Source organism: Octodon degus, unplaced genomic scaffold (assembly GCF_000260255.1).
Source record: "Octodon degus isolate 3935 unplaced genomic scaffold, OctDeg1.0 scaffold00005, whole genome shotgun sequence".
NCBI classification, from domain to species: Eukaryota; Metazoa; Chordata; class Mammalia; order Rodentia; family Octodontidae; genus Octodon; species Octodon degus.
This window is the reverse complement of record NW_004524581.1, coordinates 24,182,382-24,196,978: the sequence shown is the minus strand read 5'-3', so window position 1 is coordinate 24,196,978 and position 14,597 is coordinate 24,182,382. Positions and strand designations below refer to the sequence as shown.

The 14,597-nt window shown below is 55.3% G+C and overlaps 1 protein-coding gene across 3 annotated transcripts in view; it reads left to right on the top strand.

Moving 5' to 3' along the window:
• The window catches only part of Foxp4 (forkhead box P4), a 41,189-nt gene that overhangs the window by 10,116 nt on the left and 16,476 nt on the right, over window positions 1-14,597 (top strand). For all 3 annotated transcript variants that reach the window (XM_023720045.1, XM_004624160.2, XM_004624159.2), the window contains exon 2: window positions 6,720-6,942. In XM_023720045.1, coding sequence (XP_023575813.1) covers window positions 6,736-6,942 — 207 coding nt within the window. In that variant the 5' untranslated portion in view covers window positions 6,720-6,735. The remainder of the gene's footprint in view (window positions 1-6,719; window positions 6,943-14,597) is intronic.

Below are 14,597 nucleotides of genomic sequence, written 5' to 3'. Positions count from 1 at the left end.
CTTCCTCCTCCTCCTCCTCTTCCTCCTCCTCCTTTTCTTCCTCTTCTCCTCTTCCTCCTCTTCTTCCTCCTCCTCTTTCTCCTCCTCCTCTTCTCTCTTCTTCCCCTCCCCCTCCTCTTCTCTTCCTCCTCTTCTCTTCCTCCTCTTCTCCTCCTCTTCTCTCTCCTCCTTCCCCTCCTCCTCTTCCTCCTCCTCTTCTCCTCCTCTTCCTCCTCTCTCCCCTCCCCCTTCTCCCCTTTCCCCTCCCCCCTCCTCTTTCCCTTCCCTTCCATTATTGAAAACTTTCTGTGCTGTCCCCCATGGGCTTCAATTCTTTCTTCCAATCCTTCCTGGGTCCCAGGTACCCACTTCCTGCCACCTCCTCCCTGTGTTGCTGTATTCCTCACTGACCAAGCCTCAGGCAAGCTGTTTCTCTGCTGCTCACCACTCCACCATCTTCCTAAAATCCCAGTTTCACTTTTCTTAAACATTTACATGCCAGCCAGAGTTGATGGCGCACATCCAATATCCCAACTACATGGGAGACTGAGGCAGGAAGATCACAAATCTGAGGCCAGTTTGGGCAACCTAGTGAGGTGGGTCCTATTTCAAAAGTTCTTGGAAGGGTTGGGGGTATAGACTGTGGTACAGCCCTCGCCTAGTGGCGCAGGGCTCTAGGTTCCATCCCCAGGGCCACACCAAAGCAGGGAAAGGCTTCTGTGCCAAAGAGAGTGAAGAGACTGGAAGGCGATAGATACCCCAAGAGGCTAGCTCTGGGTGGCCTGCTTGTGGGTGCTCCTTATTGTATTCTTATACTTTCTCTCAAGAAGTTCTATCAAGATGTTTACTCTGTGTGTGTGTGTGTGTGTGTGTGTGTGTGTGTGTGTGATTTTGGGGATTGAATCCAGAGTCTTTGCACTGGGGTACATCCTCATCTTTTTTATGTTTTAGTTTGAGACAGTCTGACTACTGTAAGTTGATAAATTGTCCAGACTGGGCTTCAGCTTCTGACCTTCAGCCCACGAGTGCTAAGATCATAGGCAGGAGCCACCACTCCCAGCTCAGATGATGTCCTTTACGTTTAGGTTAGACAATAAAGTGGAGCCCTGAGAGGGAACCTGGAACTGATGACAGAAGCTCTAGTCTTGACTGCCGTCTGGCCGTGGCTGCTCCAGCCCTGACGCCGAGAGTGTGGAGAGGGGCGCGGCGCGGTCTTACAGTGCGAACACCTAGGGTGACTCAGCTTATTTAGAGAGAAGCTAAATGGAGCAAATCCCGGGGTGCCATCTCTGACCCACACTGTGGGGCCTAGGGCTTAGGGAGGGCAGGGGCTTCAGGGTGAGCAACAGTTGGTGTTTTCTTTTTGTTTTTTGAGACACGGTTGCATTGTGCAGTGAGGCTGGCCTTGGACTCCCAATGACCCTCGTGCTTCAGCCACGGGTGGCCATTTTCGGGGATTTTTGTTTGTCTCGTTTGGGTTTTGGTAATGGGCATCCCAAGAGCCTGTGCTCAGCGTATCCACCACAGAGCCATATCCCTGGTCCTGGGGGCGGTTGGCGTCTGGAATCCAGAGCCCCTGTGACCAAAGGGAGAGAAAACTGCCTGCTCAGAAAGCCATTTAGTCATTGTCACCGAGTGACTCACATCAGCCAGCTCTGGTTTCAGGTCCCATTTTTGAGCTATAGTGGCTCCCCCCCCTTTTATTCTTTGGGGGAATCCAGTTGGACCTCCTGAATGCTGTGCAAGCGCTGCCCAGGGGCCTTCTTTGCGTTTGCCAGGGAAGCATTTATTCTACTGAGCTATCTCCCCAGCCCTCCAGGGGCCTTCTGACCAAGTGTCCTGCTTCACTGGGACAAAGGGGAGCACATCTGGAACCTGAACCCACCCAAGAGTTGGGGTGCTTTCTGGGCCCTGCAGTGACAGTCACAGCCTTCCTGGCCGTCGTCTTCATGGTGTGTCTGCGAGGAGACTTCCATTAGCCTGTAGCATGCAGGCTGGTGACCTCACTGCTCCATGTGACAAAGGTCCTTAAAGGCCAGGGAGGGGTCAGCAAGAGGTGGCAGAGAAGCTGGGGAAGTAAGACCAGGACCCAGCATGGTTGTTGTAGGCCTCCTCTTTCTTCCCAGGCCACAGAAGCCACTAGGGGGTGGGGGGTCAAAGCCACTTGGGGTGCGATCAATCAAATCTGATTTGGGGGCAGCTAGAAAGGGAGGGAGCAAAGAGAAGAAAAAGGAAGGTACTCTCCAGTTGCCGTCATGGCTAATCTGGGAATGAGCCACTAAAAGACCAGCTTGGGACAAATCTGTGGCTTTTTGTTTTTGTTTGTCTTTTTGAGACAGGGTCTCTGCCCTTTCAGGTTGGCCTTGAGCTCATTCTTTAGCCCAGGCTGGTCTGGAACTTGTGCTCCTCCTGCCTCAGCCTCCCAGAGTGGGGTGACAGGTTTGGGCCACTGTGTCCAGCTGCAGTGTAGGTGTCTCTTTGTGTTCTTTTTATACTTTGCCTCCCCTCCCAGGAACTGGAGCTCCAGGGCAGAGGCCAAGTCCTGTCCAGTGCTGGCCTGCATAGATACAGCCTGGCACACTGAAGTTTCTGAAATACTTACTTAATCCATGAGCGGACGAAGGTCATTGCTGGGCCAGCCATTAAAGGAAAGTGTCTGCGTTCCTGACCAGACCCCCACTAAAGGCTACACTTTCTCAAAGACAGATGTTCAGTTTAACCCCAAAACAAGGCCTTGCCTTCTGACTCGTGTCCCCGGCCGAGTTTTCTCTGCAGTTCCTGAGCATGCCAGGACCTCGTGCCACTTTCCTGCCGGTTGAGCCTCAGTGCCTGGCTGAATCATTCCCCAAGTCCTTGCTGAGAGAACGAGTGGCCTTTGGGGGTTGGCAAGTGCCTTGTGACCATCAGGAAGCTGATAAGCAAAGAAAGCGCTCGGAACCAGGCCTGTTGGCTCACACCTGCAGTCCCCACACCGGGATGCTGAGGCAGGAAGGTCCTGTGAATTCGAGGCCAGCCTGGACTGCGTAGCAAGATCCTATCACAAACAAAACAAGATGAAAGTCAGCATTCAGCCCTGTGTGTGGGGTGGGGGGGACAAACAACTCCCTAGCACCAGGGAATTTTTGCGAAATGCGAATTCTTAGGCCCTCTGCAGACCAGCTTAATGGGAAACAGGTGGGGGAGGGGGTCCTAGTAACCAGCTCTCCAAGGAATACTGTTTGCAGGTTTGCAGTCCTCTGGCTTACGAATGTGATCCACTTTTCTCCCTCTTACTCCACGCTATTATATTTTAAGAGGCTTTAACTGTCTGTTATTATAATCTGTTTCCTCGTCTTTCTATTTTCTTTCTTTTTTAATGGTGGTACTGGATGTTAAAGCAATCCGCATCCCTTATTGTAAGATGGGAGGCAGGCTCACTGAGTTGCCCAGCTGGGCTCAGCTTTGCTTAGCGTCCTGCCTTGGGCTCCCAGAGTGCTGGAATTGCAGGGCTGTGCCACCAATCCTGGCATAGAGCTCCATCTCGTCCAGCTCTGGCCATTAGGCAAAGAGAAGTTGCAAGCTGGTGCCAGAGCTGGGGTCAGCCCCACTTTCCAAGCTCTAGTGCTAGGAGCCCAGCCCGTGTGCTGTGAGCTCTCGGATGGGTGGTGGGTTTCCAGGGGCTGCTGTGGTACAGGTGACCTGTGGTCACGCCCTGGCCCCTCTGTGCGCTCCCTTGGGGCTAAGGAGCTACCGCATGTATGTGCCCCTCCAAGCGTGTGCCCCGGTCCCACTCCCTCCTCCCTCCCTGGTGGGTGAACTCTGGGCATCCATCATTCTGTTAATTGTACTAATTAGAGATCGCAGAGGTGTTAATTGGAAAACCCTGGTATTGTGCCTGTTTGGGGAAGAAACCGTCAATAAAAATTAATTGATGAGCTGGCGGGGCGGCCGGCGCGGGTCCAGGCGAGGCGCGGGGTGCAGTGGCCAATGTTATTGCTCAGATTAAGCGACTGTTAATTAAAAAGCCATGGTAATTAATACTCCTGACGCCATATGGGCCCGCAGAGAGGCACAAAAGATTTCTCGTGTGGGGCTCCCTATCTTTTTTCCTCTTCCCCCACATACTCCCAGGAAGATGGAACTGTCCCTCCCGCAAGAGAGGTGGGCAAGCCCTGGGCATACTTGGAGGGAGCACACTTGGAGGGAGCACTGGCGCATGCTTGGCCCTCCGGAGGAGGCAGCACCCTGTGGCCGCAGAGTCTCCCAGAGCGGAAGAGGCGGCTGTGGCTTGACCCAACTTCCTTCCTTTCCACGTTGTCTGTGGGAGCCTGAGGGCCTGGCCAGGCCTCTGGGTGCCCTTGGTCCCCCAAGGGGAACTCTGCCCACAGGAGTTCCCATCCCCAAATAGCTTTGCCCCATCGAGGTAGGAGAGGGAGCTGGGTGGGGCAGAGCCCTCATCCCAGTAAGTCCTAGAAAGACCTGGCTCTGGCTTGCAGGGGGGAAAGAGCAGCTCGGTCCCTGAGCAAGGGCAGTGAATCACTCAGGGTCCCCCCCCCCCCCCGCCTGGACCCCAGCAGAGGTCTAAAGCTGCTGCTCCTGCTCCTGCCTTTCCTCATGCGGGTGAGGATGGGTGGCGAAGGCAGAGGGGCACTTGGGCCATGGGGTGGAGTGAGTCTCAGGGCCCTGGTGGTTCCAGTGGCCTCCATCTACATCCTGGGAGGTTGAGGCCCAGCTCACCCACAGTACAAGGTGCGCCCTAGTCCCCTTGTACAGTTGCACACCCTGTGGCAAGGGGACAGGAGGTGACAGGCTTCTGGCAGGCCCAGCTCTGGAGGGCAGGTGTCCCAGCGCAGAGGCAGGAGAGGTCAGAGCTGGCCAGGGAGTGGCTGCCAGGCCGGGGTTTTTGGGGATGGATGCTTGTGGGTGGGCAGGAGGTGCTGAGTGTGTGTCACCAGGGCCAGGGCCAGGCCCTGGGAGGGAGCAGAGCACGCCACATGGGAATTACTGCCATTCATGCACCCTGCGGAAATGACTTTTCAAATGCATATAATCTCAAGCATGCAAATGAGAGGCTTGCTTCACCCTGTTTAATATGAATGATCGGCCTGTGAATAGCTATTATTACACGCCACATTGCAGCAATTATGTTGTTCCCTGGGTGTCGCTCTGTGCGCCCCCCCCATGGGAGATGGGGAAGAAAGGGGACACTTCTGTGTATGTCCTCCTTCCTTTTTTGCTCCTTTTCCCAAACTTGCTGTCTGATATACAACTTTGCCATGTTCCCATAAATATTGGAAGGGGATGTTACCTTACCCGTGGCAAGTAACTGCTCAGTTTTCTCTGCTCTCTCCTGAGTGCATGTACACCCGGGGCACTGGCCTTTGTCCCCTGGGGCCCAGGAGTCCTCAGATCTCCAAGTAGCTACACTGGGATTCAGGGTGGCAGCTGCTCTTCACCCCCAGCAGGGCCAGGGCTGGGGAAAGGGAGTGGAGTGGCCACATACTCCCCTCTCCCTCCTGTCCAGAGGTCCAGGTCGGGTGGGGGCTGCTCCTGCGGGCTGCCTGGTGGGTGGCTTTGGGGGAGGCAGCTGAGCGCTGGACTGCGGTGGGTGGAGCGCAGTGCCTACTCCATCCATCACTCACAGCCACCAGGCCCCAGTCTGATGCAGCCATTAAGGCCCCAGAGACCAAGCACTCAATGTCTTCCAAACCGTCACCATCACCCACTTCGTGCTCTCCCGCTTCCCCAGGACCCGGGGATGGACGAGTAGCGAGGGGCAGGGAAGGAATCCTAGGGACACAAGTGCACCAGTGTGAGACACCCAGGAGGCCCGCGGGCTTTGCTGCATATGCCGTGTGGGACCTGTGAGTCTGGGGTCTGCATGCTGGCCAGGAGCTGGAGTGTCATGGTCGTAGGCATCACGTATACCTGCTCAGGGAAGCCTCATGGGTGCTGTTGCAGTTCCTCCCTAAGGCACCCTAAGAGTGGGATTCAGCCCACCCAGGGTCAAGAAAACTGGGGTTTAGGGGTACTGGGCAGGATTTGGACAGCTGAGTGTAAGGAGGCACAGCAGCCCCTCAGCCAGGCCATGCCCCCACCCTTGACCTTCATGGTCCTCCTGGCCTCTGGGAAGTTGAGAGCCCTGTCTGGGCCTAAGGGTCATCCCTCACTCTCCACCCTCAGTCCTACACCCTTATTTCTTCGGTGGCAGGCTCAGCCCCAGGGCAGGATGCTTAGTACTCTGCGTTTCCCCATCTGCTCAGCTAGGACAGGCACAGCTGCCCGTGGTGCTCCCAGGAGGAACCCAGGGCCTGTAGGCTGAGGAGAGAGGACAGGATCCTTTGGGCCAAGGACAGGGCAGAGGGCTGCAGACAGGCAGGTGGAGTGCAGGCCCATCTCTGCCACCCCGCACTCTCCATGTCTCCCTCAGGGCCAGGCCACTTGCAGCCAGGTTCCCTGTAGAAACTGGTAGCATGGGACCTTCAGTGTCCTGGAGACCAGGCCCTGCCCTGAGGGAAGTCTCTGCCTGGATGGATTAGGGTCCTGCTGGTGTTCCCTCTCCATCCCCTAGAGCACTCTGGCTCGGAGCCAGAGACAAGTTTAGGAGCCTGTGGGACTTCAGTGGCAGAAGAGGAGCTGCTCCCCACTCAGATCTTGGAGTGTGGGAACACTGGGGGCCCACACCCCCACAAAGGGTCCCGGGAAGCTGAGGGGGAGGCAACGCCCCAGGTCTCAGCACCTCCCCGTGTCTCCTCCTCCAGGTCCTGCTGGAGCGACATGATGGTGGAATCTGCCTCGGAGACAATCAGGTCGGCTCCATCTGGGCAGAACGGCGTGGGCAGCCTTTCTGGGCAGGCGGATGGCGGTGGCGGGACTGGGGCTACAGGCACAGCCGCGAGCGGCCCGGGCAGGGACGCAGTGGCCGCCCCGGACAGCAACGGGGAGATGAGCCCTGCGGAGCTTCTGCACCTCCAGCAGCAGCAGGTAGGTGTGGCTCTTCCTACCTGTGCCCACATCTCCGTCTATCAGTCTGTCAGTGCAGAGCCCAGCCCTGAGCCTGCAGGCCTCCAGGGCTTCCCTCCCTCTGTGCCTGCCAGGGGGTGGCCCTGAGCCTGGGGTGGTGGAGAGAGATTAGCAGGCCTGGGGCCTTGAGTTCAGGAGCTGGGACTAGGCCCAGAAATGTCCTGAGGACAGACCGGCGCCTCTCTACCCTGGTGCTGGCTGGGAGAGGGTAGATTAGCGGGGCCAAGGGTGCTTGTGCCCAGGGGAGACTTCACTTCATCTCTGAAAACTTTCCCGCCCCTGGGTCAACATGGGTCCCAGCTCCAAGCTGTGCAGCGATTCTACTTCCTGATTAAGTTTCCCAGCACCAAGCAAAGGCCAGGGCCAGAGGCGAAGATGGGCCTCTGTTTCAGACTGTGCTCCTAGAAGTTGTTGCTGGTGGCACTGGCTCTTGGAGGCTCCACTGGGACCCTGGAAAAGTGGGGTTCCACCTGTCCCTCCCCACCCACCTCCAAGGGCAGGCATGTTGATGCAGGTCTGCAGAACCAGCTACTCCTTCCTGAGGCTGAGGTGGGAAGGTGGCGCAGAGTTTTAAGACCAGCCTGGGCAACACAGTGAGACCTCATCGTGGTAAGGGAGGCACTGCTCCTGGACCCCCACCACTCACCCCGCACGCCAGCCCATAAGCCTTTAACACTCTCCAGAGCCAGAAGTCGGACAGCTGCTGGCCGGGCTCTGAAACAGGAATGGGAGGAACCTGGGTTAGCTCCCAGATGGCCCGCACCCCACAGCAGTGTGACCTTGGCCGAGTTGTGGGCCGCCCTGCACCAGGGCTGACTTGGCCCCGGAAGTGGCAGGGCTCTGAGGATCAGACATAGCCTGGGTGTGAGCCCCTTGCATTGGCTGGCCTGCGTGAATGTGGACGTGGGCAGAATCTAACAGTCACCTCCCCCAGCCTGCCAAGAGTGGGAAGGGCCTGTCTCCTCTCTGAGGAGGGAATTTGGTGGCCTCTTCCAAACCTCCTGGAGTAGGTTTTCTGAGGAAGAGACACACAAAGTCTGTGCCCACTGCTGGGGACAGGTCAGAGGACAAAATCCTAGCCTTTATCAAAATAACAAAACACACCCGATGGGCAGTCCCCAAGTCCACTGTGGGTGGGACCAGCCCCCATCTCCCCGCACCTCTGTGTAAACAGCTCTGAAAAATTTCAAGTGTGGCAGGAGGTGGAGGGGAGAAGATGCCAAAACTGGAGAGTTTCTTTTGAAAAATGACTGAAAGCAAAGCAGGAACACAGATCTGGAAAAGCAGGGTGGCGTTTGGGTGGGGAGCGCGGGACTGTCTGTACTGATCAGGTTTCTGGGTCCCCTACTGCACACGAGTCAGCTCCACCATCTACCCTGCACATTCCAGTTATTCCTGTTTGTTTTGGGGAATATCCCAAAGTCCTGGAAAATCCTATATCGTTTTCACAAATAAACTGGGGTGGGTGGGGATCTGGAGGCAGGCGCAGGGCTGTTTTATCCATTTGGGCTCACTGTGGGCACAGTGCCCGGGGCCAAGGAAAATATTTGAGACTTTAAAAAAAAGTTTTCTTGGCTTCAAACTCTAAAAAGAACTCTGCAAAATTAAAATTACAGGATTTCCAATTAAACTGAAACAATCCGGGGGCCATCCCTCCACCACCCCCATAGATACGAACGAGGCTTGGGGGGGCTACACGGTAATGCTGTGGTCCCCCAGCAACACGAGAGGTACACAAGGGTGTGAGACCCAGGGCCTGGCCTTGATTCCTCTGGACCGCCCATCCCTGCCAGGAAGTCCTTCGAGAACAACTTCATTTACGCCGAGTCACGAAATCGCCTCTCTATCCCAGAGTTCTGATATTTTTATTTCCATTTCAAAGATGGAGCCAGAGAGAGGCATTGCTGTGTCCAGGTGACATAAAAGCAAGTGCTAGGTTTGGTGTGCTCCCCCCACCACATTCCTGGGCCGGGCACTCCCTCCTGCCCCCTCTCAGCCCGCAATGCTCTGTGGAAAATGCACAGTGCCCTGTGGGAGCTGACCGAGTTCTCAGCCTGGGCTGGGGGCTGCGGGCTGCAGCAGGTTGAGGAGAAAGAGTGGTAACTGGGAGTGACTCCCGGGCCCTGCCCGGGGCTGCACGCCTCTAGCTCTTGTGCAAGCTTTATTTCGGGACATTCTTGCTAAGTTGCCCAGGTTGACTTCCAATTTGATGGTCTTCGTGCCTCAGCCTCCTGAGTAGCTGGAATGACAAGTTTATGCCATCCAATTCAGCCCTAAAGGGCTTAAAACAAAATAAAAAGTGGGTAAGGTTGCATGTACCTGTTGCCCTGGTACTTCGGGAGACTGAGACAGGATGATTGTAAGTTCGAGCCAGTCTGGGCAATTTATTAGCTCATTTATTAACCCCATCTCAAAACCTTAAAATTTTTTTTTTTAAAACATTTTATTTTATGTTTTTTTCTTATTTTTATTTATTTGAGAGAGAGAGAGAGAGAGAGAGAGAGAGAGAGGGGTGTGTGTGTGGGGGGCAGCTCAGCCCACCAGGGGGCGGGGCTGGCTGGCATGTGGTGCTGGGGGATTGAACCGCGGTCCCTGATGCCTTGCCAAGCTTGTTCCAAGTAGGTGCTTTAGACCACTGAGCCATCTCTCCAGCCCCTTAAAATTTTTTTTTAAAGATAGGGTCTAGTTATATAGTTCACTCTAGCCTTGAACTTACTATGTAGCCCAGGCTGGCCTCAAATTCACAGTGATCTTCCTGCCTCAGCTTCCCAAGTCCTAATATGACAGGTATGTACTACCATGCCCCACTTAAAAAAAAAAAAAGTTTTTTTTTTTTTTTTTTAATGGCTAGGGGTGTAGCTTGTTGCAAAGGTCTTAAGTTCAATTCTAAGTACCCAAAACAAACACAAAACAACTGGGCTTGGTGTTATGCTGCAGAAGCTGGGGGAGGAGGATCATGAGTTCGAGGTCAGCCTGGGTCTCAGAATAATACAAATGCAGCCCTGATCAGTGGTGCCACTGCAAACTCTAGAGGCAGGGGCTGACATGTGAACTGTAGGTCCCCCCAGACCCTGTCTTCCAGCTCTGTGCCTCCCTCCCCCAGGTCTCCAGGCCCTGTCTCCCTGCGCCTGTCTGTTGGTCCTTGTGCCTCTGCTCTGAGTAAACAAGCCCTGGAAACGCAGCCCTGGCCTTTAGTAATGAGTTGACAGAGAGGCAGAGAGGGCCATCAGAAGTCAGGCCCGACCGACTTGGACGTGGCAGACAGTGTGCCTGTCATGCGGTTTCCATGTGCCCAGCACGCCTGGGGCTTGTTCAAACAGAAGCTGGGGCAGCCGGCTGCCTGGCTTGGGCTGGTGCAAGAGAAAGGGTCCTGGTCCTACGGGGTGGGAGCCTGCCTCTCAGGGCTGCCACCAGGGACCCTCCCTCCACAAGGGGACATATGCCAGGGCTGGGACTGGAGCTGGTGACCTCCTGCTGCCATCGCAGGGAGCCCTAGACCAGCAGTGGCAGACGCTGCTGGCCCCTCCCCAGCCACGGCCAAAATGCCTGGCTGTGCACTCCCCTCTTCCGAATTTTCATCCTGTAGGATGGTGTTTTTTATTTAGAAGTTACCACTTTGTCTTACCTTCTTTTTTTATTGTTGACTTCAGTTATGGATGGTGTATTTGTTTTGAGGTATGTTTTAAAGACAAGAGTCTCATTAAGTTGCCCAGGCTGGCCTCGAACTTTTGATCCCCCTGCTTCAGCCTCCCACGTGGTGAGTCACAAGCAGCCACCACGCCTTGCTCCTAAGCATTATCTGAATGTGATCACCTATATAAAAATGTCCCCAGTGTGCGTGGGGCTTCCTCGGGGACCCCACAAATACCCTCCCGGCTCTCTGGTAATAGGAGCTGCTGAGGGCTGAGGAGGGCCTGGACCAGACTGGGGAGGCAGAGGCTGTGGGCTGGGTGAGGGGAGCCAGGCTTGTGGGGTGCAGGCAGAGCTGAAAGAGGCCTGGGCCGCACATTCCCATTGTGCACAGGTTGCAGGGGGGTTGACAGGTCAGGGAGGGTCACGGAAGGGTTGCCTAGCATCTGGGAACTCCCACCGCAGTTACCATGACAACTAGGCCAAATCCCACCCTGTTCACATCCTGTGAGGAGACTTAAAAGTGTCGGGGGGCTCTGTACATTCATGGACTTTTAGCTTGGCCTCCTCTGCAGAGATGGGAGGCGTTGGGCTTGGGGGAGGGGGGAACAGAAGAGTGGAAGGGACTCTGGCCTTTCCTCTACATCTGCCTGGCTACTTAGGGGATTGGAGGGAAGGGGGTCAGCACCCCACTGCCACTGTGCTGCCAGCCACATCCTGCTGTTCATTCACATGGAGGAGCTTGGAGACCTCACGCCCAGGCACCCTTACGTGCTAAGCAGGCGTGGACCATGAGGAGTGGGGGGGCTTGGGTGATATACTGGGGACAGGGCCAGACCTTTCACCACCCACTCTGGGTACCCTCCAATCCCTCCCGGAGGGAGCTGCGCTGGGGTGAGGCAAGTGCCCGGGGCCTGTGGGAGGGGGCTGCAGACCCTGTGTGCCTGCAGGAAGCCTGGGGGTGTTGGAGCTCCTGCATTCCCTTTTTATGGCCAGTTTCTGTCGCTACTCCTCAGGACTTCAGGGGTAGAGGGCTGGGGCCGCGGGGTCTCCCTGGGACCCAGCAGGGGTGTGGAGAGCTGACAGGAGACTGTGTTCCAGCGTGCCCAGGTGGGGTACCCTGTGGTCAGGGACGAGGGCCACGCCCCAGCCACCGCACCACCTCCAGGGCACGGGGCTCCCACCCACGTGGCACTGCCTGTGTCTGCACAGTCCTGGTTTTCATTTTAATGGTTCTAATTTGAGAATGTGCCGATGTCATTTTTATGAGGTTGGTGTAAAAAAAATTTACAGCCTTTTCCAAAAAGCTTTTTTTTTTTTTTTTTCCCAAGGAAAAAAAAGTATAGAATCACTTCAGGGGTTTTATGGTCTCTTCTCCCCCACCCTCTTTTCCCCACTTCTCTGTGTAATTTCATTTTTATGTCCCTTCACTGGAGGACAAAGCCTGGCTGGTCGAGAACTTGCGGCTCCCTGGCCATGACCGTAGACCTCTGACTTCCGACCCCTTTCCCACCCTAGAGGAATTGCATTTTGCAGGATGGGTATTGAATTCAAATCAAGGAGCACATATTAGGCACCTGCTGTTTACTGGCGTTGGGCTGGGTGCCAAAGATTGTATGGTTTTCTGTGTAGAATCCTGCAGTGCTTATTCCTTGAGTGCAGAAAGAAATAGAAAATAATCACTCCATGCCCTCTGACGCCAGCAGACCTGGGAGCGTCCCCGCCGGCCACTCTGAGGGTTTTTTGTTTGCTTTTTCCTACCTCAGGACCTTTGCACCTGTCTTTGCTGTCCTTGCTGGCCTTACTCCACTGAGGGCAGTCTCAAGCACTGCCCCAGAGCCTGCCTGTGTCTGTCGGGAGGTGCTCCTGGGCCTTGCTGAGGCCTCTGCCTGCTGTGGCCGTGAGGTCAGCCCAGGCCTGGTGATGCCAGTCAGGAGTATCCCTTTCCTTGGAAGTTTTTTAGGCTGCTGCTGGGGTTAGGGCACACCTCAGACTTCCTTCCTCCCCTCCTAAATCTGTTCTGCCCTCCCGGGAGGACTAATGACCGGGCAAGTGGGTTAGGCTGGGCCCTGGTTTTTCTTTCTTTTTTTTTTGCAGAACCGGGGATTTAAACTCAGGCCCTTGTGCTTTCCAGGGAAGCGCTTATTCCACTGAGCCATCTCCCCGGCCCTAGGGCCCTGGTTTTTCGAGGGCTCACCAGATGCAGACAGAAGAGGTTTAGGTTTGGTTGCTTCTGCCCACACCCACACAGACGCTTACCCCGGTACTAGGGCTTGACCCAGAGCTTCACATTGGTCTGCATTGAGCTATGTTCTTGTTCTTTTTTACTTTCAAAGACGGGGTCTTGCTAAATGGCTGAGTAGCCTAAGCTGGGTTGGAACTTGGAATCTTCCTGTCTCAGCCTCCCATGCCCCACCATGCCTGCCTCCTGTGTTCTCATTTATAAAGTAGACCCTTGTAAATATAAATACACGTGTACATCACATTTGCATTTTTTTACTCAGTACAGGGTCATGACCAGTCATCTGAACACACCAAATGACCCTTTAGGTCACCAGGGCTGTGGGCCGTGGGCCTTGATGTCTGTTCCATCACAGTTCCCTGATCAACACAGGCCTGCGACCCAGACACACACACAGGGAAGCTGGGCCAGGCTTCATGGCACACTGGCATCCTAGCTCTCTGGGAGGCTGAGGCAGGAGGATAGTGAGACCCTGTCTCAGAATAAAAAGTGTTGGGGATGTAGCTCAATGCAGAGACCCGGGCTTTAGTCAGTGACACAGATGGACACACACAAAAGTGGGGTGCATCTGGCTGAGACCTGGACTCCTCTAGGCCTGCCCCTGGTTTCCTTATGAGTGAGGACCCCTCCCCAAATTCTGGGCAGCAGACATGGGGGTGTGGCATGGAGGGAGACTTGTCAGAGTAGTACCCCATTGCCCAGCCAGCACCAGCTGCTGTCCCTCTCCCCCAGCACTGCCCTGGATGCCATCGACCTGTCAGGAGCTACTTGTTTCTAATCCTGGAGAGCCCGCTAGTGCCTGGGCAGTGGGCAGGACAGCAGAGCTCAGCTTCATTAAGGAAGCTGAGTGCCCAGGCTGGGGATGGGGGCAGCTGGCAGGGACTTGGTTCCCAGCGTCTTCTGGGTAGAGCTGGGCTGACCTGTGGGTGACAGGCCATCATAGTGACAAGAGCGAATTTGCACAGGTCCCAGGGGGTGGCCAGGGGGCTGTCCAGCTTTGAAGAGGAGGAGCTGGACCCAAAAGCTGACATACTTACCTGTGGCCACTCAGGATACAGCAGAGTCAGGACTTGGGCCCTCTTCTCTGGCCCGTTTCACACAGAGCATACAGCTCTGGCTGCCTCGACGGGGAGGCACCACCATCCTAAGCTGTAGAGCTGGGCATCGATTTTCAGTCGAGGCTGTGGAGGGAAGAAAGTGAGGTTTAAAGGCTAAGTGGCTTCTCGTTTCCACTGTCTTCTCTCGCAGGCTGACCTCAAGGCTTGTCCCCATTGGCTTGTCAGCTTGGTGAAGTGGGCACTGTGGCCTTACGGGGTTTGGGGCTCTGTGTGGGGGGACCAGGACAGGCTGGCAGGCTGAGGGTCTGATTCTTATCTCTGCCAGCTCGGTGTCATGAAGCTGCAGTTAAGTGTTCGTTCAATGCTTTGAAAATGACAAAGCATGCAGGCGTGGTGGCACCACCTGTGACCCCAGCCCTCAGGAGGCTGAGGCAGGAGGACCAGAAAGTTTGAGGCCAGCCTGTGTTGCACAGTGAGTTCAAGGTCAGCCTGAACTACATAGCAAGACTGTCTTAAAAAATAAAAACAAACAAATAAAAACAAAGACAACCAGAAAGCACAGTACAAACAGGTCGGCCTGTGCCACCTCTCACATTTGGCCAGATGGAAGTGGCTTTTGCGAAGCACTGTGTTGGGTCTGCCATGCGGGTGGTGAGCGGAGACTCACAGCGACTTCTGAAAAGTCA